Source organism: Geotrypetes seraphini, chromosome 11 (assembly GCF_902459505.1).
Source record: "Geotrypetes seraphini chromosome 11, aGeoSer1.1, whole genome shotgun sequence".
Taxonomy (NCBI): Eukaryota; Metazoa; Chordata; class Amphibia; order Gymnophiona; family Dermophiidae; genus Geotrypetes; species Geotrypetes seraphini.
In genome coordinates, this window is record NC_047094.1 from 91,279,957 (window position 1) to 91,304,684 (window position 24,728).

The window sequence follows — 24,728 nt, forward strand, 5'->3', positions numbered from 1 at the left end:
AACACAGCTCTCTCCTGGGTGAATAGGGAATCAAATGAGAAAATAAGAATAGAGGAAGACCAGAGTCCAGAATCTGAAAAGTGAGAAGGTTATATTTGAAAGGTATCCTGAAAGAGATTGGAAGCATATGCTCTAGTCTGAGAAGTGGAGTGATATGGTTCAATTTTGAATGATTATAAAGAAGCCTGAGTGCAGTATTTTGTACTAGCTGGAATCGACGCAGTTGGTATTGCGGAAGTCCAATAAGTAATAACTAGTGAATGCACGAGGATTCATAAAGAATTGAGGTTTAATAGTGATCTGATCGAGTGAAGCTGACGAAGCTTTAGAAAAGAAGATGAAACTGCATTGGAGATCTGCAAGTAAAATGACAAGGTGGAATCCAAGGTGACACCTAGGATTTTAATCGATGTTGAATATGATAAAGGATTACCCTTCAAACTAAAAGTATGACCTGGCAGGCTCAATGCATGCTTAGTTGGAGAAAAGATCATGGTAGAAGTTTTACAATAATTGATTTTTAATCTATTAATGGTTAGTCAATCAATAACCTCATCCAGTTTTGTAGATATCAGAGAATAATCATTGGGATTGTTAGAATCGAGAGGATGCAATAACTGTATATCATCAGATGTTACCAGTGGTGTGCATCAAGGTTCGGTCCTTAAGCCTATTCTTAACATTTTTGTAAGCGTTATTGTTGCAAGGCTGTCAGGTAAGATTCACCTCTTTGTGGATGATACCAAAATCTACAATAGAATAGACACCCCTGATGGTGTTAATAACATGAGGAAGGACTTAGTGAAGCTTGAAGAAATTTGACAGCTAAGATTTAATGCTAATGCATTTAGAATGCAAAAACCCGAGGAGATGATACAGTTTAGGGGGTGAAGAACTTTTGTGCACAAAAGAGGAACAGGACTTGGGAGTGATAGTATGTGATGATCTTAAGATGGCCAGACAGGTTAACATAAGAACATAAGATGTGCCTCTGTTGGGTCAGACCAGAGGTCCATCGTGCCTAGCAGTCCGCTTGCGTGGTGGCCCAACAGGTCCAGGACCTGTATAGTAGTCCTCTATCTGTACCCCTCTATCCCCTTCTCCTTCAGAAAATTATCCAATCCCTTCTTGAACCCTAATACTGTACTCTGTCCTATCACGCCCTCTGGAAGCGCATTCCAGGTGTCCACCACCCATTGGGTGAAGAAAAATTTCCTAGCATTGGTTTTGAATCTGTCCCTTTTCAACTTTTCCGAATGCCCTCTCGTTCTTGTAGTTTTTGAAAGTTTGAAGAATCTGTCCCTCTCCACTTTCTCCATGCCCTTCATGATCTTGTAAGTCTCTATCAGATCCCCTCTAATTCTCCTCTTCTCCAGGGAAAAGAGCCCCAATTTCTCTAGTCTCTCAGTGTATGAAACATTTTCTATACCTTTTATCAAACGTGTCGCTCTCCTCTGAACCCTCTCGAGTATCGCCATATCCTTCTTAAGGTACGGCAACCAATTTTGGACTCAGTACTCCAGATGCGGACGCACCATCGCCCAATACAACGGCAGGATAAATTCTTTCATTCTGATTGTAATACCCTTCTTGATTATACCTAGCATTCTATTCGCTCTCTTAGCGGCCGCTGCACACTATGCCGACAGCTTCATTGTCTTATCCACTATTACCCCCAAGTCCCTTTCTTGGGTGCTCTCATTCAATAACATCCCTCCCATCATATCGTTGTACCTCGGGTTTTTGCTTCCTACATGCAATACTTTACATTTCTCTACATTGAACTTCATCTGCCATCTCGTTGCCCATTCCCCTAGCTTGTTCAGGTCCCTTTGTAATTCCTCATAGTCCTCTTTAGTCCGAGCACCACTAAATAGTTTGGTGTCGTCTGCAAATTTTATTATTTTGCACTTCGTCCCTGTTTCTATATCATTTAAAAATATATTGAATAGCAGCGGTCCGAGCACCGACCCCTGTGGAACACCACTCATGACCTTCCTCCAGTCTGAGTAGTGGCCTACCCTCTGCTTCCTACCCGCCAACCAATTTCTGATCCATCTATGTATGTCTCCTTCCACCCCATGGTTCTTCAGTTTCCGAAGTAGGCGTTCATGGGGTACCTTGTCAAAGGCTTTTTGGAAATCTAAATATACGATTTCTATGGGGTCCCCTGTGTCCATTCGTTTGTTAATTCCTTGGAAGAAGTGTAGTAAGTTCGTTAGGCATGATCTCCCCTTGCAGAAGCCATGTTGGCTTGTGATTAGAAGTTTATTTCTTTCAAAATTCTTATCAATGCTGTCTTTTATCAACGCTTCCGCCATTTTCCCCAGAACCGAGGTCAGACTCCCCAGGTCACCTCTTGATCCCTTTTTAAAGATGGGCGTAACATTGGCTATCTTCCAATCTTCCGGGATCACTCCTGTTTTCAAGGATAGATTGCAAACTTGCTGTAGTAGTTCCCCTATTTCCTCCTTTAGTTCTTTCAGTATCCTAGGGTGGATTCCGTCTGGGCCCTGCGATTTGTCAGTTTTTAATTTTTCTAACTGCCTACGTACGTCCTCAAGGCTTACTTCCATGGATGTTAATTTATTTGTTTGGTCTCCTTTGAAGATTTGAAGGTTCCAGTATGTTGGATGTGTCCTCTTTTGTACATACGGACGAAAAGAACATGTTTAGTCTTTCCGCCACTTCTCTCTCCTCCTTCACCACTCCCTTCCTGTCTCCATCATCCAGCGGTCCCACCTCCTCCCTAGCCGGCTGCTTCCCTTTAACATATCTGAAGAATGGTTTGAAATTTCGTGCTTCCTTGGCGAGCCTTTCTTCATATTTCTTTTTGGCTTTTCTAAACACACGGTGACATTCTTTTTGATACTTCCTGTGCTCTTTTCAGTTCTCCTGTTTTGCTTTTTTTTCATTTCCTGAATGAATTCTTCTTATCACCTATCGCTTTCTTCACTTCTTTGGTTATCCATGCCGGGTCTTTTGTTCGATTCTTCTTGCACCCTTTTCTGAATCTTGGGATATGCAGATTTTATGCCTTGATCACAGTGTCCTTGAATAAAGACCAGGCTTGTTCTACAGACTGCCATTTCTTTGAGTTGTTCCTAAGTTTCTCCCTTACCATTACTCTCATCGCTTTATAGTCTCCTTTCTTGAAGTTAAAAGTTATCGCTATGGTTCTTTTTCCCTTCGGTATTCCTACTTCAACTTTGAACTTGATCATATTATGATCACTGTTTCCCAATGGTCCCACTACGTCCACTTCCTTCGCAAGTCCCCCTAGCCCATTTAGGATTAGGTCCAGAGTGGCATTCCCTCTCGTCGGTTCTCTAACAAGTTGATCCATGAAGCAATCCTTTATAGCCTCAGGAATCCAGTCTCTCTGGCGCATTTTGAGCTTCCAAGACTCCAATCTATCCCGGAATAGTTGAAGTCTCCCATAATAATTGTGTTACCACTTTTGCATTCTCGCTTCATCTCGGCTTCCATTTCTTCATCGTTAGCTTCGGTTTGCCCATGTGGACAATAGTACAGGCCTATCTTTATCTCAGACCCTTTCCTTCCCGGTATTTTAACCCATAGGTTGAAAAGGTGACTGCAAAAACTAGAAGGATGATTGGATGCATAGGGAGAGATATGGCCAGTAGGAAAAAGGAGGTATTGATGCCCCTGTGTAAGACTTTGGTGAGACCTAATTTAGAATATTGTGTATAATTCTGGAGGCCGCATCTTCAAAAAGATATAAAAAGGATGGAGTCGGTCCAGAGGAAGGCTTCTAATATGGTCGGTGGTCTTCATCATAAGGTGATTGGGGACAGACTTAAAAATCTTAATATGTATAAATTGGAGGGAACGCAGGAGAGGGGAGATGTGATAGAGACATTTAAATACCTATGTGGCATAAATAGGCATGGGGACAGTATCTTTCAGTTGAAAGGAAACTCCAGGGTGAGAGAAAATGGGATGAAGTTAAGAGGTAATAGGCTTAAGTATAATCTAAGGAAATACTTTTTTACAGAAAGGTTTGTAGATGTGTGGAATAGTATCCCAGTAGAGGTGAGGGAGACAAAGTGTCTGAATTCAAGAAAGTGTGGAACAGGCACATGGGATCTCTTATAGAGAAGAGTAGATAGTAGATGCTGTGGATGGGCAGACTGGATGGGCCATCTGGACTTTATCTGCCATCATGTTTCTATGTTTCAATTGCCCTTATGCCTGCAGGTGTCACCTATATGTTGGTACAGTGAGATTAGGATGGGGTTTGGAAGGCTCACATATTCCTCTGTAAGTATAGTGGTTAGAGTAGAGTATGGGCCTGAGTCCCATCTCTTTTTTTATTATTTAATATTTATTGAATTTTTCAATATAATCAAGCATAAAACTTGTACAGAAAGGAAATTCAGCATGAAATTAATACAATTGAAAAGGAGATTAAAGCACCCTTTCTTAAACTAAGCACTTTCTTTCTCCAGAGATGCAGTTGAGAGAAAGGTTGTCAGTTGAGATGGCTCAAAGAAAACATATTTATGAGAATGATAATTAATAACACATTTACATGGATGTCGCAAGTAAAAGGTCGCCCCCAGAGATATAACACCAGGTTTCCTTAACAAAAATTCTCGTCTCCTTCTCTGTGTATTCCTAGCCAAATCTGGGAACATCTAAATTTTACAACCTAAAAATTATTTTTGTTTATTTTTAAAGAAGAGTCTCAGCAACCAGTTTTTATCTGGTGCGAGAGCTACTGTCAAAAGTAAAGTGGCTGGGGTCACCAATTCTCTATCAGACATTTCCAAAATATTAGATATGTTCATTAAATCAGGTCCCATTTTCTGTTGTTGTTGTTGGTCTTGAGTTTTATTTGGAAGGTAATAGACCTGCGTAAATGGTGGTAACGACTCTTCAGAAAGTTCCAATACTTCCGTCATATAACGTTTCAACATTTCCCTTGGGGCTATCATAGAAACCCTAGGGAAATTTATCAGTCTGAGGTTATTATTACGAGAGAAATTTTCCATTGCCTCCATCTTCCTTCTTAGGTTAGTATTGTCTTTAATTAATGTCTCAGTAATTTGTTGGGAGACTTTTAATTCTTGACAGACATTCTGTACTGAAGTTTTTGAGTCCTCAAGTCCAGTCTTTAAATTTTTAATCTCAATTTCATGGTTATTAAGTTTCTTTTCTAATTGTTGTAGTTGTGGGTTTATAGATCTTGCCAAATTGGCCACAAGATCCCACAGAGAATCTAATGTAACCTCTCGGGGCTTCTCAATTTGAAAAGGTTGTAATTTTAATTTGGTTAGCTCACCCTCTGGCAGCGTGTCTCCTACGGCAGTCTGTCGAATTCTCTCATCCTCTCATCCCCCGCTGAGTCCCATCTCTATGGTAGACTCAGTAGCGTGGTAAACGGGGAAACGAGGGGGGAGGATGAGGACTGCCACTGGTACTATCTTGGTGGGTGTGCCAGCACCTCTCTTCCTCTCTGCCCCCCTGCTCCTCTTCCCCCCACACACATGCACCTTCACTTTGACCCCATACCTCTAGTTTTTCACACAAGCAGCAGCTCTAACCTTCTGCTCACATCGGCCTTGGCTCTCCCTCTGACATCACTTCCTAGTCCCATGACCAGGAAGTGATGTTAGAGGGAGAGCTATGGCAAGCGTGGGCAGCAAGTTGGTGATGTTATTTGCACTGGGGAATTTAAAGAGGTTTGGTGGAAGGGAAGGGGGTGGTGGTGCATGCACAGCAGGAATAGGAGAAGAAGGTGGTGAGCACCATAGCCCTGGGCACCTTCCACTCTTGCTACGCCAATGGATAGACTACACTGCCCACCAGGCTACTCCAGGAACCTGTTTGCTGCCCTCCAAGACTGGCCATGACATGTAAAGCAGGGGTGTCAAACTCAGGCCCGCTGGCCACATTTGGCTCACAGGGTAATTAAATTTAGTCTGCCGTTCCTTTCCTCCCTCTATCTCGGTTTCCCGGTCTCATCTTCCAAAAAGCCTGCCGAGGATTGCCGGTCGGCTGTAATGAACCTAGTAGGCTGCCATCGATCTCTGTAGCACATTCCCTCTGCCACAATCCCGTACATCAGAGGAGGGATAGGACCACAGCAGAGGGAACGTTCTGTGGAGGCTGAGGCAGTCTTCTAGGTTTGCTACAGCCACCCGGTGATCCTCGGCAGGCTGCTTAGAAGATGGGACTGGGAAGCCGAGATGGAGGTAGGGAAGGAACGGTGGGCCAAATCGTGGACCAAATTTTATTACCCTATGGGTCAAATTTGGCCTGTGGGCCTGAGTTGTCAGAGGGAGAGCCGAGGCCGGTGTGAGCAGCAGGTGAAACCGGGAAGAAGAAGGGGGAAAACTGCAGGCCTTCGGGACGGAGTTGGGGGCGGTCTCTGGTTAGAAGTACATGGAAGGAGGGAAAAGAGGTCCAAAGAGACGTGCATATGCCAGACTGAGGGTGGGGGGGGGAGGGGAAGAAATAATCTAAACTAAACTAAACCTTAAGTTTATATACCACATCCTCTCCATGAATATAGTGCTCGGCACGGTTTACAAGAGCTTAATAGAGGAAGGTATAACACATTGGGTTTGGTGGTTGAGTATAGGGGGGAGGAGAACAATAATGGGTCTAAAGCAGAGGGGAGGGAGAGAGATGGTGGACAATGGGATGGAGGGAGGGAAGGAACAGAAAGGGAGAGACGTTGGATTGTGTGGAGGGGGGATAGAGATAATGGATAGGAGGGTAGTTGGGAAGAGAAAGGGAGATATGGTGGACTCTGGGGTGGTGGGGAAGGAGGGAGAGATGCTGGATGAAAGGGTTGAGTAAAGGAGAGATTGTGGATCTTGGGATGGTGAAGGTATATCGCTGCAGCTGCAGGGATGGAGACAAAAAAAAAGGAAAGATACCAGACCTCACAGGGAGGGAAGGGAAATGGAAGGGGAGGGGAGGGGAGGGCAGAGATGGAAGACGGATGGTTAGCAGGGAGAAAGAAAAAAATGACAAAATGGGCAGGAGACCCTGAGAAGTGAGTTGTCAGAAGATAACCAGAGCCTGGGACCAACATGATTTGAATAATGACCAGACAACAAAAAGTAGAAAAAAATAAATTTATTTTCTGTTTTGTGATTACAATATGCTAGATTTGAAATGTGTATCCTGCCAGAGCTGATGTTAGATAGCAAGTGTGAACTAGGACCTAAAAGAGAGAGGAAAAGTCTTTATTAAGGTGTGCATTTAGTGCGCACTAAATCGGTTAGCGTACCTTAATAAAAGGACCCCTAAATATCTTAATATAAAATTTGGCCCACGACAGCCTATGTTTTAGATTTCGGCCCCTTATGTGATTGAGTTTGACACCCCTGATCTAAAGCTATCATACAGATGGGTAAATACTGTTGGGGGTTGAGAGGGGATCAGGGATAACTGAGGGACTGGTGGAGGGTCATGCTTATATCCTTCCAGTGATCATCTAGTGTGTTAAACAGGTCTAGCCTCAAATTGTGCACTGTATGTATTCTAAAATGTTCAATTTTGGCAAATAAATATCCAATATATTAAATACCCCCCCCCCCAAAAAAAAAAAATAAAAAAAAAAAACCCAAACAAATAAACAATCCCTGGTACTTAATTAGTAGCATTCAATGTATCCTGTTTGTTAGTGCTCAGAAAAAAGGCTTCGAGAGACCAGACTAGAGCATTGCTCCAACAGCGTAAATCTCTCCTTTTACAATCACAGCACTTTAAATATATTATTATTATATTATTATATATTGGTCACTCAACGAGAGCACTAGGATTGTTGAACATCTTAGTAAGATTCATCATGGGGATTACACGGCCCCTTTAACAAAGCATTGGCATGATAATTCTCATGATGTTAAAGATCTTACATTTTTGGTGCTTGAAGCACCTAAGCTCCCCTGAGGAGGGAATTTGCCAGCTGCATTATGGAAAAAGGAGCAACAGTGGATATTTAAATGGCACCCCGTGATTCCTCAGGGTCTTAACAGGAGGTGGAATGGTGGGTCTACCTTCATAAGTAGGGAGGCTGCATTGGTCCTGATTGGATGTCCTCTCTGCCCGTTGTCAAATTCTTATTGTTTGGATTATGTCTTTGAAAGATCTTTCGCACCTTCCCGGGTCAATGATGTCACTTCTAGGTTTGTATTTAACTAGATACCTGTGTGGATGGCATCTTTCCAAGAATAGTTAAAAAGACATAAAGAGTGAGGTAATCTGAGTTGTTCGAATGTATTGTTATAAAAAAATGTGGATATGTACTAACAAATTCTTTACTTATTTTTATAGACCAGCATTTAAAAAAAACTAGTGCCAGGTTTTCTGAAGCAGCTAGATATGAAATGCGTCAAAACCTGTTTAAAGTCTGCTTTGCTCCAGCTCAAATAAGTTGTTTTGATATACTTTTTGAATCAGCAAGTAGTTACAGTCTAAAAAGATATATTTAAAGTGCTGTGATTGAAAAAGGAGAGATTTCTGCTGTTGAGGTAATGCTCTAGTCTGGTCTCTCAAAGCCTTTTTTCTCTGAGCACTAGCAAACAGGATACATTGCATGCTACTAATTATGTACTATGGATTTTGTTTTGTTTAATACATTGTATCTCATTATCCTTGGTGATACATACAATACAAATAGTCCCAAGTGTGTGTTGAGATAAATATCCAAGTCATAAGCCCACCTTAGTCCTGGCCATACCATGCTTCTAACATGCCCCCTTGAGATTTTGATCAGTGTTCTTCAATCTTTTTACACCCATGGACCAGCAGAAATTAAAGAATTATCTAGCATCTTTATCTCTCTCATTTCTCTGCTGACCCCATTTCCAGCATCAATCTCTCTCTGCTTTCTCATTCCTCTCTCTCCCCTTTCTCTCATCTGATCTCCCCATTCCACCCTTAACCCTTTCCCTCCTATAATCTCCCTGCCAGCTGTTTCCTTCCTTTTTTCCTTCTTCCTTCCTTCCTTCCTCCCCCTATCCAACAGTAGCTCTCTTCCCATCCCTTTCCCTCTTCCCCTCCCAGCAGTATCTCTCCTTCTACCTCCATCCAGGTCCAGTAGCAGCTCTCCATTTATCCAGCATCTTCCCAGCCTCCAACAATGGCTTCCTCCACTTCCAGCAGCTCTCAGTACTTGCCTGCAGCAGCGATTTACTTAGGCAGCCTTGGGTCCATTGCCGCCTCTGAGGAAAGAGGAAGTTGCCAGTGAATCACTGCCCTGGCAAGTACGAGAGCTGCTGGGAGGGGAGACAGCCACTGTCAAAGGCACCCCCTGATCTTGCTCCTGAGCCTGTACCTGCAGCTCTCTCCCTTCCACCTGCACCTTCCCCACGGCCCTCTTCGGCGACTTGGCAGGGGCGGCGATCAAGACAGGATGCCGACGTCGGGACCTTCCTTCTCTGAGTCCCGCCTATTTTGTTTCAACTTCCTGTTTCCGAATAGGTGAGACTCACAGAGGGAAGGCCCCGACGTCGGCAGCCTGTCTTGATCGCCCGAGGCTGGGTGGAACAGCAGCCTTCCGCCAACACCACCGCAGTTGGCAGGAAATTTAACCACCGACTCGATCTCACCGGCCCTGGGCGGACTGGAATTTTCTGTGGACTGGCACTGGTCTGCGGATTGGCAGTTGAAGAACAGTGTTTTAGATGAACTGCAGATAAACAGCATAGAAATCCATCTAAAAATAGGTTTTGAAACTGGTGAATGCCACTTTTTGGATGACTTTCTTTGGATGAGTCCTATAGTTTTGGATGAGTCCTATAGTTTTGTACTCTTGAAAGGCTATTCTCATAATCATATTTAAGTTCAGATGGGGTTCTAATAGGCAGGATAAGAAGAGGCACCATCCCTGAAGGTTCTTATGGCAGCTCATGGGTCTTAGTAGCTAAAATCATAGGAAAGCAGGCAGATGCTATGGCTTGTTCTGAGTTTGATGCAGAAGTTACCCATGAAGGAGTTAATGCTGCAATTCAAGCCCTGAACCTGGGAGGCAGGACGTGAAGCGGTGGGAAAATTAGGATGGGTTCTCCTGAATGCTTTCTCTTACATAGATAGGAAACTGAAACTGTTGGAAAATATTTGAAACAGTTCAAGGCCTTTAACTCAGAATGGGCTGGCGAGATTTGTATCCTAGATGAGGCAGATATGCTCAATAGAGAAAAATGTGCACTTGTAACTTGAACAGCGCTGTGTATATCTAGTAGAACTCTAGAAATAATTAATAGCTGAATATCAGCAATTTGCAGATGTATTAGCTCAATTAGCAAGCACAACTAAAGATCAAGATGAACAGATTGCAGATTTAAAAGCTCAGATTCACATTCTTAAAGAGACCTCTAAAGTGGGGCTGAACCCTGCCAGAGAACAGATTAACAAGAAAAAGAAAGAATGTGATTTATCTGATTGTTATGTAGTGAATCAATGCAAGAAGCAGGGCACTTCTGAATTATTTAGTCCTTTGGAGCCCAGTCCTAGTCAGAAAGTGCAAAGTGCTGAATCAGAAAAGCAAGATCTTAGGTTAGATAGTGTCAGACCTCCAGAGCACTGTGTCAGCAATAGAACAAAGTTGACACAATGGCCTGTCCGTTAATTAAAGGCAGATAAGACCTTGGTGAATGAGAAAGAGGAATGCTCCGCACCTCTGACTGCAGCAGACAGTATGAATTTGAAAGGTACTTGTACACAAAATATTGAAAGTAAAGGCAGAATCTCTTCTTAATTATGACAAGTACAGCTGTACAATTGATTACACATAACTGGAAAAACTGGGATCGTCTTAACTTTACATTCTGGTGGGCAAGTTTATGTCTAATTTATAAATATGAGAAAATGAACGCTGATTTGTTAGGGAATACTAACAATTTTAAATTAATATGGGGCCCATTGATGTCTTTTGTAGAATTATTATAGTTGTGATTTTGTTGTCAAATAAACTGCGCATCCAGAGAGGGGGGGGGGAATGGGTGGAATATGAGGTTTTAAATGAATATCTTTACTAATGGTATTGGGCGGGAAGGATGATATTTATGAGGTTTGATAAACAATTTTGAATGTTTATAAATGTATAATTTATGGTTAAAAAAATGTATAGTGATAATACTGATTAGATGGGGTGGGGGGAAGGTATTCTTGTAAAATTATAAGTGATGTCTAAAGTGTAAAATGTTTATTTATTCTGTTTTCACTTATTGAAGTATTAAAAAAATGAATAAAGATTAAAAAAGAAAGTAAAGGCAGAGAATTGTTTCCTGTAGTGAAACACCATAGAAAGGACATGAACATATGGTTTGGGCAAACAAGTGCATGAGATCTGCCCTATTAAGCAGAGTGTGAGATGCCATGAAAAAAAGTATTTTTTGCCAGGGAGATAGAAAGAAATTATGGGCAGGGGAATGTGTCTTTGGTATGTGCATTGTGAGATAGTTGTCGCCCTCACTAGAACTGAAGGCTGTGCGATTAGGAGGAGGCCGATACTCTGCTCCTGCACAATTTGACTTGGGACAGCCAGTTCAATTCCCCACAGCAGTAAACACTACAGAAAGGAAGACACAACATAGGATATTCCAACAGATCTGAAAACGAGCCTGTCAGACACAGGAAAAACAGGAGAGAAAGAGCGCATAATCAAGTCTTCTGTTTGCTCAGGCACTGACTGGAAAGTAAGGTTACAACAACTCAGACCCTGTCAGAAAATTTTGGCTGCAAATGTGGTACAATGAGGTTACAGAATCACCTGGCGATGATGACACAGTGACAAAATTCATCACCGTTCCCGTTCCCGCGGATAACTGCGGGAAACCATCTTCATGTCATTCTTTAAGGAAAGAGGGAAGAATCAGAGTATGAATTAGAGAGCTGCACGGGAACGGGGATGATGGGAATCCCGCGGGACCCGCGGGGATCCCGCGGGTTCCCCCTTTGGGTCACGGGGATCCCATGGGGACGCCCCCTAGGGTCGCGGGGATCCCGTGGGGACGCCTCCGAGGGTCGCGGGGTTCCTGCGGGGTTGGATCGCAGCGGGGTTGGTCGAGCCGCGAGGGTAGTCTCCTTCTCCTTACCTGCCCTGTAGCAGCACACAGCCGAACGGAAATCTTCCCGATGTCAGCGCTGACGTCGGAGGGAGGGCTTAAGCAAAGCCCTCCCTTCCTCCGACGTCAGCGCTGACATCAGGAAGACTTCCGGTCGGCTGTGTGCGGCAGGGCAGGTAGGGAGAAGGCAATGGCGAACGAAAGAGGGGGGAGGGGGCGGTCCGCCCCGAAGAATGTGCACAGCCGGTCAGGTCCCCCGATCGACCGACAACAGGCCCGGCCGACAAATCTCCCTGCCCTGTAGCCGCAAATCTAAATTACCTCTTACAGCAGCTGGAGTAGTGAAGCTGCTGTAAGAGGTAATTTAGATTCGCGGCTACAGGACAGAGAGATTTGTCCGACCGGGCCTGTTCTGTTGTCGGTCGGGTGCAAAAGCGCCACAAAGGTGGAGGCAGGGAGGGAGGAAAGGTGGAGTGGAGAAGAAAAGACGCTTAAGGGGGGAGAAGGCCGCTGAAAGCACGGGGGAAGACAAAGGGGTGGAAAAGAACGCTGAAAGGACATGGGGTAAACGGGAGATGAGGGGGGGGAAGGACCCTGAAAGCACTGGGGAAGACAAAGGGGTGGAGAATGCCACTGAAAGGACATGGGGAAAACAGGGGTGGAGAAGGCCGCTGAAAGGACATGGGGTAAACGGGAGGAAGGGGGGGAAGGACCCTGAAAGCACTGGGGAAGACAAAGGGGTGGAGAATGCCACTGAAAGGACATGGGGAAGACAGAGGGGGGAGAAGGCCGCTGAAAGGACATGGGGAAGGCAGAGAGGGGAGAAGGATGCTGCCTGACAGGACATGGGGAAGATGGTGGGGGAGAAGGACACTGAAAGGAAATGGGGAAGAGGGAATGGGAAGAAGACGCTGGCAGGGAAGAAGACAGAGGTGCCAGACTATGGGGGGAGCGGAGGGAAAAAGATGGGTGCCAGACCAATTTGGGAGGGGGGAGAAAGGGAGAGGCACAGTAACAGAGCAAATGGAAGACACAGAGAGAAGAGAGGCAGTGGATGGAAGGAATTGAATGAGAACATGAAGAAAGCAGAAACCAGGCAATAAAGGTAGGAAAAAAATTATTATTATTTTTTTTTTTTGCTTAAGGATAAAGTAGTATATTAGTTGTGTTGATAAAAATTTATAAACATTAGATGCTCTGGTAGAAACCCGTTTACAAAGTATGTATTCTTCCCAATTAATATTTCCAAATTAATAAAGTCTTTTTGCTTATTTTTAAATGGGTTTCTACCAGAGCCTTTAATTCAGTAGCATAATTAAATGAAATAACTATTTCTGTAGTTTATAGGGACAGGTGGGGACGTAGGGGATTCCTCGCGGGGACGGGCGGGGACGGAGGGGATTCCTCGCGGGGACGGGTGGGGACAGAGGGATTCCTCGCGGGGACGGGTGGGGATGGGTGGGAGTCCTCACGGGGACGGGTGGGGACGGGTGGGACTTTGGTGGGGACGGGTGGGATTTCTGTCCCCGCGCAACTCTCTAGTATGAATGGCCACAACCAGTGACCCGCAAGCTTTACTTTGAAGAATGCTGGTGTAGAAGGACTGAGGTTGAAACAGACACTACAGAATGACAGTCTCTGGTATCCAGAGCAGATATTGTGATGTCATAATGCCTCATTCCACCAGTGCCTAAGAGCCAATCACATCAGTGATGTCATAATGGCTTCATTATCCTTGGCTCACATAAGAATCAGAGTATGAATGGCCACAACCACTGACCCTCAAGCTTTGCTTTGAAGAATGCTGGTGTAGAAGAACAGAGGATGAAATAGACACTAGAAAATGACATGGGTTTATTTCCCACGGTTATCCGCGGGGACGAGAATGGTGATGAATTTTGTCACCGTGTCATTCTCTAATGGAGAATTGCCCGGAGTACTCCTTGTTGTACTACATTTGCATTGCAAAGTTGGAGACTGCTAGGAAGCTCGGAAAAGGCCGTTCTGATAATTAGCTGGTAAAATTGCTAAACCGGCTGAACTGATTTAGTGACCATAAGGGTACAATAACTTTTGAGAATCCTCCCCCAAGTATTTTAGATGACTGCACCTTTCAGAAAACTGCCAGAGTGTCGCATAGTGCTTAGAGCTACAGCTTTAGCACCGTGAAGTCGTGGGTTCAAACCCTGTGCTGCTCCTTGTGACCCTGGGCAAGTCACTTAATCCTCTACTGCCCCAGGTACATTAGACAGACTGTGAGCCCACCAGGATAGATAGGGAGAATGCTTAAGTACCTGATTTGTAACCTGTTCTGAGCTCCTTTGAGAGGACAGGCTAAAAATCAAATAAATGTGATGTCTAAGTAGGCTCAGGTGAGAAGTAGCCTAGTGCAGTGGACTGTAAACCAAAGGACACAGGTCCAAACCCCACTATAACTCCTGTTTTACTCTTCTGGGATTGTGTCAGGTGCTTGTGACCTGGATTGGCCACTGTTGGAAACAGGAGACTGGGTTTGATGGACCTTCAGTCTGTTCCAGTATGTCCAGTATGAGGCCTGGGCAAACAGAAAGAGAAAAGACTGGCCAGAGAGCCATGAGAAGGGGGGTGTCTACCACCAAACTACAGTCCTAGAACCAGCTGTGCCGAAGGGTTTGGGTCATCACAACACATGCCACAGAGGCAACAGCAGTGCCAAACTGTAATCTTTAAGCTACAGTGAAAAGCATTGAATCCTTTGCTGAGTGTGCCAGATAAGAGTTCAAAGGTAAAGCCTTGGAAAACTAGGGAGAGGCTTCTGGAAAGCCCAATTCATAGCCTATGTGGGTCCAATTTCTACTGCCAAAAGTAGGTTTGTTCCATTCAGCATCATACCACCTCTTGGAAATTGAGGTTATAGATGTGTCCTATGTAGTGGATTGTGTATATGATCATAAGCAATAAGTCGGATAGTCAGGACTTCTGACATACTCAGCAAAGAATTCATGCAAATGAGACCTGGCAAACAGAGAGCACTGGGTTTCTTCCAGAAGACAACAAGAAGTCATGCAATGTAATAGCTGTGGATCCATCTCCTGGAACAATTGCAATGTTTCCCAAAGTCACACGTGACCAGAAGAGCACTGTGGAAGCCTTAGTGAATCAAACCACGAAATATGAAGTGCAATGTTCACTCCAATGAAGGAAGTCATGTCACCAGGCAGCCCACACAACAATGAGCCACTGATCCTGAGATCACTTGGGTCTCCCATATTGCCTGCCAGCCGAGAGCAAAAGAACTGACTGAGTAAACTTAGCAAAGAGAGCTTTTGCCACCAGAACATACCCTCTCAAACCCTGAGAGGCTTGGGAGAAACTGTCAACTGTTCACCTTGGGGAGCCACACTACATTTGAAACATGAGTTTACTGTTCTCAGAACCTGAAATCCAGGCTCTGGAGAAAGGGTTAATGCCTGGCACTGGATCAGTTTTCCTGGTCACGCAGGAAGGGACAGTACCATAAAGAACACCTGCAGGGATAGTAGTGCTACACAACACTAGTGCTTACACATTCCTGACAGGGAGAGATGAACAGACAAATACATACAGGATATTTTGGGATGGTAACACAAGTTTTCGCATTGAGGCAGAACAGGCCTATGAACAAGAAAAGTTTATGTGTGAATGTAGTGAGAAATTGTGAACCCAGGAAAGGAAGCTTTGGATTTGATAAGATCTTGGTATGATCCAGATACTGTTGTCCCCGCTCTTATCTACAGGATATCACGTCACCTCAAAACCTGTCCTGCAAGCATGCTGACTGCAGCCATCTCATAGGCAGCATCTGAGCTGACAACCTCAAACAGCTACTCCATCTACCTCACGCCGCTGCAGAAGAGGTAAACAGAACTGATCTTGAATGCGCAACAAAACAGACAATTCCACACGCAGCGATAACCCTTAGAGCAACTCTCTACACATGACCATCATGGACTGAACTTGACTGAACTGTTACTGCCAAGAATGGCAAAAGAAGATCTGAATAATACATATTTAGTGTTAGTATTATTGCAAAAAAAGTATAAGCCAACAATAACAAATTGCTAGCAATTTTGGCTTGGCTTTATTCTCATAAGTAGCTATAGATATGAGTTTTATAATATGATAATGAAATTAGAGATACTTTAGATGTTTTATAGGAGAAGGCTTATTATACATCAGACAGACATTTTGTAATATTTGGCTTTAATTCTGACTACCTTACTTATGATATATCTGTTTATCATCATATGCACAATCTGCTACATAGGACACATTTATAACCCCAATTTCCAAGAGGTGGTATGATGCTGAATGGAACAAACCTACTTTTGGCAGTAGAAATTGGACTCACATAGGCTATGAATTGGGTTTTCCAGAGGCCTCTCCCTAGGTTTCCAAGGCCATACTTTTGACATCTTATCTGACATGCCCATGTTTACACTGTTTTGTCTCTGAATTCCCCTGCCACACTCAGAGACCTTCACTCCCTCTTCCCCTTATCAGTTAGTAACTGAGGGAGAGAAATATTCCTTTTTTTGTGTACCTGTATGTTACCCTGGCCAAGCTCTGTTCACATGTCCATATTTGATTTGGTTGCCTTGTCCAGGCCTGCTCTGTTTTGGGGCTGGGCAAAGCAAGAGTATAACTGCACTATGCATTGGTATTTTTTTTAGGAGAAACTTATTTGGAGCTTTATTCTTTTCTTTTAGACTTTTTGCCCTGGTATGCCATCTCTGTGTCCTGTGGAGATAGAGCTGCAAATCTCTGTAGGCCAGATCCTTTATGCCCCTCTTTGTGAAAAGGAGGCTAGAGACTGCCATAAATACCATCCATCTGGTATTCATGGAAGTCTCAAGCTGGTATCATATTAAAGGTATCTATCATATCTTACTTCTTGGGTGATTCTATATGAGTCTATAGTCTAGAACAGTGGTTCTCAAACCCTGTCCTGGGGGACCCCCAGCCAGTTGGGTTTTCAAGATATCCCTAATGAATATGCATGAAAGAGATTTGCATATAATGGAAGCGACAGGTATGCAAATCTCTCTCATGCATATTCATTAGGGATATCTTAAAAACCCGACTGGCTGGGGGTCCCCCAGGACAGGGTTTGGGAACCACTGGTCTAGAACATAAGAATAGCCTTACTAGGACAGACCAATGGTCCATCAAGCCCAGTAGCCCGTTCTCACAGTTCCTAGTACCTGGCCAAAACCCAAGGAATAGCAACATTCCAGGGCAAGCAGTGGCTTCCCCCCCATGTCTTTTTTAAATAAGAACTTAAGAATATTATTGGGTCAGACCAGGGGTAGGCAATTCCGGTCCTCGAGAGCCGGAGCCAGATCAGGTTTTCAGGATCTCCACCATGAATATGTATGAGATGGATTTGCATGCACTGCCTCCTTGAGATGCAAATCTATCTCATGCATATTTATGGTGGAGATCCTGAAAACCTGGCCTGGCTCTGGCTCTCAAGGACCGGAATTTCCTACCCTTGGGTCAGACCAATGGTCCATCAAACCCAGTAGCCCAGTATATGAACAATTGTCATCCAAAAATACAAAAGAACTCATAAGGAGAAGAACTCACAAGAGTTGCTGCTGTTCTAGTTCACATACATGTCTAAATGCTGGTTTATGCACATCTATAGTTTGAATAATGCTTTTCAACAATTACCTTAATGTGAGAGATTTAATGGAAACATGTTGATATTGATATAATGAAATTCATAACCATGCAAAACAGCTGCTTACCTATTAGAACTGTGAAAAAGTATGTGTACAGATATCAATGATCCCTCTAAAGCAGACATGGGTAAACTATGGCCCGCGGGCCATATCCGGCCCGTTTAGTTTTTTTAATCTGGCCTGCCAACCATCTGAACCCCGCTGACCGTGAGCCCTACATACCTCCCTCCAGAGCAGCATCAGGCCGGCAGTACTTTAAGCAGGCTGCTTCACGGCCTTCTCTCATCGGGGAATTCCCTCTGCCACATCACTGATGATGTCATCAGTAATGCGGCATATGGAAGGTCCCGATGAGAGAAGGCCACGAAGCAGCCTGTTTAGAGTGCTGCCAGCCTGATGTTGCTTTGGAGGGAAGTATGGGCTCACGGTCAGCAGGGTTCGGCTAGGAGGGAAGGATGGAGGGTCAGCGGAGGTTCAACTGCACGGCGGGGTGGGTGCTCAATGGTTTTGTTGCCCCATTGATGGGAGGTAGGGAAGGATAGAAGCTGGGCAAGGGTTCTGCTGCACAGGGGGATGGGAGGGATGGAGCGATAGAAAGATGTTCTTGATCCGGCCCCTCTGTCAAAATTTAAAAACCCATTGTGGCTCAAGAGTCTAAACGTTTGCCCACCCCTGCTTTAAAGAGTGACTGGGTGCATGCAAATAGTTTTTCATGTGAGTAACAAGTTCTAAAAACCAACAATATTTGATTCTAGTCTTAGCAATGCATTTCTGTATATTCATGTAATTTGAAAAGTCTGGTAAAAAAAACAAATTAAACAATGTAGTCTCCATCAAGAGCTATACACTAGCAGTTTCTAGTGCAGAGAGCCGCGCTGAATGCCCCGCGCTGCTCCTGACGCTCATAAAATTCCTATGAGCATTGGGAGCAGTGCGGGCTATTCAGCGCAGCTCCCCATGCTAGAAACAGCTAGAGCAGTTTAATAAAAGGAGGCCTTAGTTCAGTAAGTTTCCAGTTTTTTCATAAGCTATTAGTCCTATGATACGAAAAAACTGGAAACATGCTGAACTAACCCCCTCTTTTACTAAGGCGTGCTAACCGATTTAGCGCATGCTAAATATTAGCATATGCTAAATGCTAACGCATCCATAGAATAAAATGGACGCATTACGATTTAGCGCATGCTAAATCGGTTAGAGCACCTTAGTAAAAGGACCCCTAAGTGTATAGTCCTCGATGGAGACTACATTGTTTAAGTTGCTTTTTTACAAGACTTTTCAAACCACCCTCATAGCACAAAAAATGTAGCACATACAGTCAGGGCAGGATTAACCAATAGGCTAAGTAAGCACATGCCTAGGGCCCGAAATGGTCAGGGGGGCCCGATGAAGGAGGGCATCAACATTGGTTTTTCCAAATGGCAATGGGCCCCTCCAGCATCGATCGGCAACATGGGCCCCTCCCCGATCGGCAATGCGAGCCCCACTCCAATCGGCAATGTGCCCCCCCCATCGACGGAAAGTAAGACAAGCAAGCAACGCGGGTAAGAAAGGCAACGGGAACTGTAATTGTGCAATAGGTGCTGCTTGCCCAAAGTTTCCCTCTGACACAGCTTCCTGTTTCCGCCTGGGCGCATGATGGGGTGGGGTGGGGCAGGGCGGCCCAGTGTACTTGTGTGCCTAGGGGCCCTCGACGAATTAATCTTGCCCTGCATACGGTAATTGATTTTGTTTAGTTTAATTAATATTTTATAGTTTAATTTTGCTTGAAAGTCAAGTCAGGTCAGCATTTTTGTGACTGGCTGGTTTATTGCTTTGGAGGGGGAGGGATTGCCTCTGTTTTGCTCGGCTTGTATTCTTGTTATTGTTCCTTTTACCCTTTTCCCAATCTGTGCATTGGGCTATGGGCTGTATTGGCGATGTTCCTTTTTATTGGATACTGTTTGGCTGTATTGATTTTGTATATTTGTTTGCTTCTCAATAAAAAGTTTCAAACCAAAAAAAAATGTATGAGGGATTACATGTTCTGCTTAGAGGGAACATAGGTAGATTGCATGAAATACTGAATACAGAATGATTCTTAAAACACTTTCCCCATATATTTTCAAATGGTTTTATCTCAGTTTGCAGATGTTAACTTACTGAGCATCAATTTCTGTAAACATTTTTAGAAACCTTCCTCCAGCCAAGTATCCAACCGCAGGTCCAATGATTGCAGAAGTGTAGAAGATACCTGAAGACAAAAAGAATTTTGAAAAGCATATGGTGATCAACAGATCAATTAGAAGAAAGCCTCTTAATTTATATGTTATTGCAATTGAACCAAGAATACTCTCGCTGAAGAAATACAGAAAGAAAATACTTCAAAAGAAAATACAAGAAGAAGAGAACCTCTTTTAGATCACATCAACTGTTAATTTAAATTTCTTATTCTAATTTGTTCTTAAAATGTCTTGATTCTCTGTTTTACTTAAATCCATTAACTGATGTCACTAATGTAATAGTGTAAGGTGACATAAAAATAAGTCAATGACAAAACTGGCCAAGGGAAGGCCATTGTCTTGCAAAATATAATGCCTAAAAGTAAATATCCAGGAGATATGATCATGGGATTTTTTCTGGCTGCATAAGAAAATATAGGGCTAGTGAAAGATTTTCATTTAGCCCCCCATTGATATAGCTGAGAGATACTGTAATTCTGAGGCATAGGACTTCTATTGCAGGCTAAATATTAAATCCTGCCTAGAGTACAGGGAGGGTTATTTTATAACCGGACATTTAGGCAGGAAGGCCCGGGTTCTCTAAATGGCAGTTTTTTTAGGCGCTCGTAGGCGCTCAAACTCAGTCAAAAATGCCATTGAAACAACGTTTTAAACTGACCCCCCTCTTCTATGAAACTGTGATAGCTGAATGGTCCATGCTGCTCCCGACGTTCATAGAGTTCCCATGAGTGTTGGGAGCAGCGTGGGCTATTCAGCACGGCTTTCTGTGCTAAAAACCGCTATTGCGGTTTCGTAGAAGAGAGGGTGAGTTTCAAGGCATCTACTGGTGCCTAAAAAAATCAGTGCCAGAATCATGCCTCCTTAGGCGCTTTAGGCTGCCAACATCCCTATGGGTGTGGCTAATGCCAGAAGTGACTTTAGGCAGCCTAAAGCGCCCACAGAGGTGTGATTCACATAATAGGTAGGCACCGGAAATGTAGGCCTGGCCTACATTTTTGGCACCTAACTTTGCCATAGGCGCGATTCTGTACCAGGTGCCATTTCGTGATTGGCACACGATCGGCAGTGCTTTTAAGGCAGCTGCTGAGAACAGCGCCGGTTACAGAATCCCAGCCAAAAGGTGCAATGACACGGGGAAAAAATTTGTCCCCGTCACCACCCAGACTCTGTGACCATCATCCCTGTCACCACTCCATCACCGTGACCACTGTCCCCGTCCCATCCCCATCCCCGCAAACACTGTCCCCGCCCCGTCCCTGCGACCACTGTGCCCACCCAGTCCTCGCAACTACTGTCCACTTCCTCCTTCCTAGTGTGAGGGAAAATGCGTGATCATGGATTGTGCGGTCCAGAAGCCCCCCTCCCGCCCAATTATCGCGTCCTGCCATCTCCCTCCCTCCACCTCACCTTAGGTGCCGAGTCTGACTTTAATTCTTCTTCTCCCAGCCGCTTGCTTTCGATAAGCCACGCGCGCGGCTGCTTGAGCTGTTGAATCTTCTCCTCTGACCCAACTTCCTGTTGCCGGTTGCGTCAGAGGAGGAGATTCAACAATTCAAGCAGCCGCGCACGCATGGCTTATTGAAAGTGTGCAGCTGGGAGAAGAATTAAAGTCGGACTTGGCAGGCACCTACGGTGAGGTGCAGGGAGGGAAATGGCAGGACGTGGGATGCAGCGATTGGGTGGGGATGCTGGACCGCACGATCCGTGCTGGCTTCACTGTGGAGACAAGACCATTCACTGCTCCATGGGATGCTGAATGGCCTTGTCCACGTTCCCGCAGTGACCACTAATTTTTCTCTCCCCGTTTCAGCGGGTTACCCATGGCTAGCCGCGGGTAAAACCACCATGTCATTCTCTAATGCAGCAGTTTTATTAAGGCTATGTGCACCTATGTTCTTTTATTGTTTACTGTTTGTGTCTATACAACTACTAATGACTGGGATGTCAATTCAGAGCAGTTTACATGAGCTTCTGTAAAAAGTGTTAGAATACTTGAGCTTCTGAGGAGGTGTTATAATACAGAGTTACAAGGCTTCTCCAAAGCTTCTCCATAGCATCCAAAAATGTTACATGTGCTGTGACATAGGAGTAACTTTCTCCTGGGCATCCAAATGGCAAATGAAATTTAATGTGGACAAATGCAAAGTGATGCACATTGGGAAGAATAACCTGAATCACAGTTACCGGATGCTAGGGTCCACCTTGGGGATTAGCGCCCAAGAAAAGCATCTGGGGATCATCGTAGACAATACGATGAAATCTTCCACCCAATGTGCGGCAGCGGCCAAAAAAGCATATAGGATGCTAGGAATTATTTTAAAAAAGGGATGGTTAACAAGACTAAGAATGTTATAATGCCCCTGTAGCGCTCCATGGTGTGACCTCATCTGGAGTATTGCATTTAGTTCAGGCGCAAAATTCATGTTAAGCTAGTATTCTGTAAAGGTTGTCCCATGCAGAGCACCATTAATGGAATACTAGCCTTGAGAAGGATCATCCTGGTGCCTAACTTTGGGCATCATTTGTTGAATTTCTCTCTTTGTGTATGTACTGCCGTTAATACCCACCTCCTCTTATGCTATGACTTGGAACACTTACATGTGTATAAAGGCTCGTATAGGTCTTGTTCACTAAAAGGCATAATATTTTGCATTTACCATACCTTAGCAGCAAAATCTTAAGTGCAAAGCCTATGTGGTAAATTTTAGGGATGTAGCCAGTACCTACTTACCATTCACTGAACAGAGCAGACAGCGGTAGTGCTCATGTCAAATGTTTTGGCAGATAATGAGGGCCATTTTTGATATGACATCTAAGTACGAGTTTGGACATTTTGAGAAGGGTGTCCAAAAACTGGGTAGAGAAAATTGCCATTTTCAAAACTGCAATATGTGTAACTTGTTTTTTCCATTTCTAGATGTGTTCACCCTTAGTGCGTCTCTTTTTTGATCATTTTCAAAAAACAAAACAGCCAAATGCAAAACTTATAAAACAAGCCATTGGGATGTAGGAGGGGCCAGCATTTTTAGTAGACTGGCCACATAGACATGCCAACAGAGCAGTGAAGTACCCTAGGGGGCACTGTAGTGAACTTCACATAAAGGGTCCCAGGTACACATCTCACCATAACCCCCTTACATTGTATGGGAAGGCCTCCAAAACCTACCCAAATGCTACTGAACCCACCTGTCTACTACTCCATAGATTTTTATGCCTGCAGGAGTTACCTATATGTCAGCACAGAAAGGTTTTGGCAGGCACACATTTTCTACCACAAGTGTACTAGTTAGGGTGGTACATGGGCCTAGAAACCCCTTCTTTGGGGTCCACTGTACTGACTACCAGGCTATTCTACAGTATACACCTGCTTCCTGCTCTACTAGGACTAGCCATAATATCTGCAGTTGTCATAGAGAGAGGTATATGCCGTTTCTTTCACATATTTGGGGGGTGGGGGGGTGGGAGGGGGGTCAGTGACTATAGAGGGTATGTGTGTGGGTGTGTGTGTGGGTGGAGGGGTTCATGTCTTCATGCCTCCAGTGGACACCTTTCTGGCACTTATTCATTTTTAAAATAGGTCTAGCTCCAAACGTCTAAATGGTGTGAAATATTTATTGCTACAAAACATCCAAGTCCTAAGCCCATCCAAAACCTGCTCCAACATGCCCCAATCAAATAGATGCACTGCTGACAAATAGCACAGAAAACTATCTAGCAAGTAGGTTTTGAAAATGGCGATTTGGACATTTAGACAATCCAAACGTCCAAGTGTCACTTTAATATGTCTTTTGGATGAAGAGTTCAAATGATCAAAATGATGATATTGCCTGTGGTTTGTTATCAAATGAGTATGATACCAATTTTTTTTTAGGGGTCATTTTACAAAAGGTTAAATAGTATTCTTACTAAATTTGTTTGGTTGGGTAAAAGACCTAGAATTGCTTTAGTATCTCTACAAAAAACAATTATACAGGGAGGGGTAAATTTTCCAAATTTTTATAGGTACCATCAAGCCTATATTTTAAGACAGGGTATGTATTGGATTCTCCCAGATCTCATGGAAAATGTACCAGACTGGTTGTATTTGGAATGGCGGCTCCTGTTTCCCTTACATTTATCTCATCTTATTAGTATAAATTTGCCCAGGAAATATAAAAATAATAGAATTTTGTTGGATACTTGGATACTTGGATACTTGGAAAACCTACGTTTTCAAAGTCTTTAAATCAATCAATTTGGGTAAACTCCAAGATCAAAATTGGCGGGTTTAAAATCGTTTGGAAGCATTGGATTATTGCAGGTATATGGACTTTAAATGATGTGATTACAAATGGATCATTGCTTAGTTTTTCACATTGCAACATAAATTTGTTTTAAATAAGTCACAAAGTTTTAAATGGTTGCAGTTGAAGCAGGCCATCCAGGAAGGGTTCCCTGAATGGAAAGTTCTTAATTCTCAGTATAGTTTGGAATTCCTGTGCTTTCAGGCGGATTTCTTGGGTCACCAAGCCGCACAGTGGTATAAATTGTTATATGGATATTTAAATAAAAAGCAAAGAACTGGTCTTAGGGACATTTGGAGCATTGAGCTTGGGCATCAATTTTCTGCCTCTCAATGGTCACGTTTTTGGTCTTGGAGAATAAAAACTACAAGGGCAGCATCTATGAGGTAGACTTGGTTTTTTTTTGCTGCATAGAGTTTTATGGACTCCCAGTTCGTTTACAGAAGTTAGTTAGTTCCAGATCTAATAGAT

The 24,728-nt window shown here is 43.8% G+C and overlaps 1 protein-coding gene across 1 annotated transcript in view; it reads right to left on the bottom strand.

Annotated features, from left to right (window-relative positions):
• The window catches only part of SLCO4A1 (solute carrier organic anion transporter family member 4A1), a 172,919-nt gene that overhangs the window by 109,517 nt on the left and 38,674 nt on the right, over positions 1-24,728 (bottom strand). Inside the window, exon 4 of the mRNA XM_033914743.1 lies at positions 19,895-19,985. Within this exon, the coding sequence (XP_033770634.1) occupies positions 19,895-19,985 (91 nt within the window). The remainder of the gene's footprint in view (positions 1-19,894; positions 19,986-24,728) is intronic.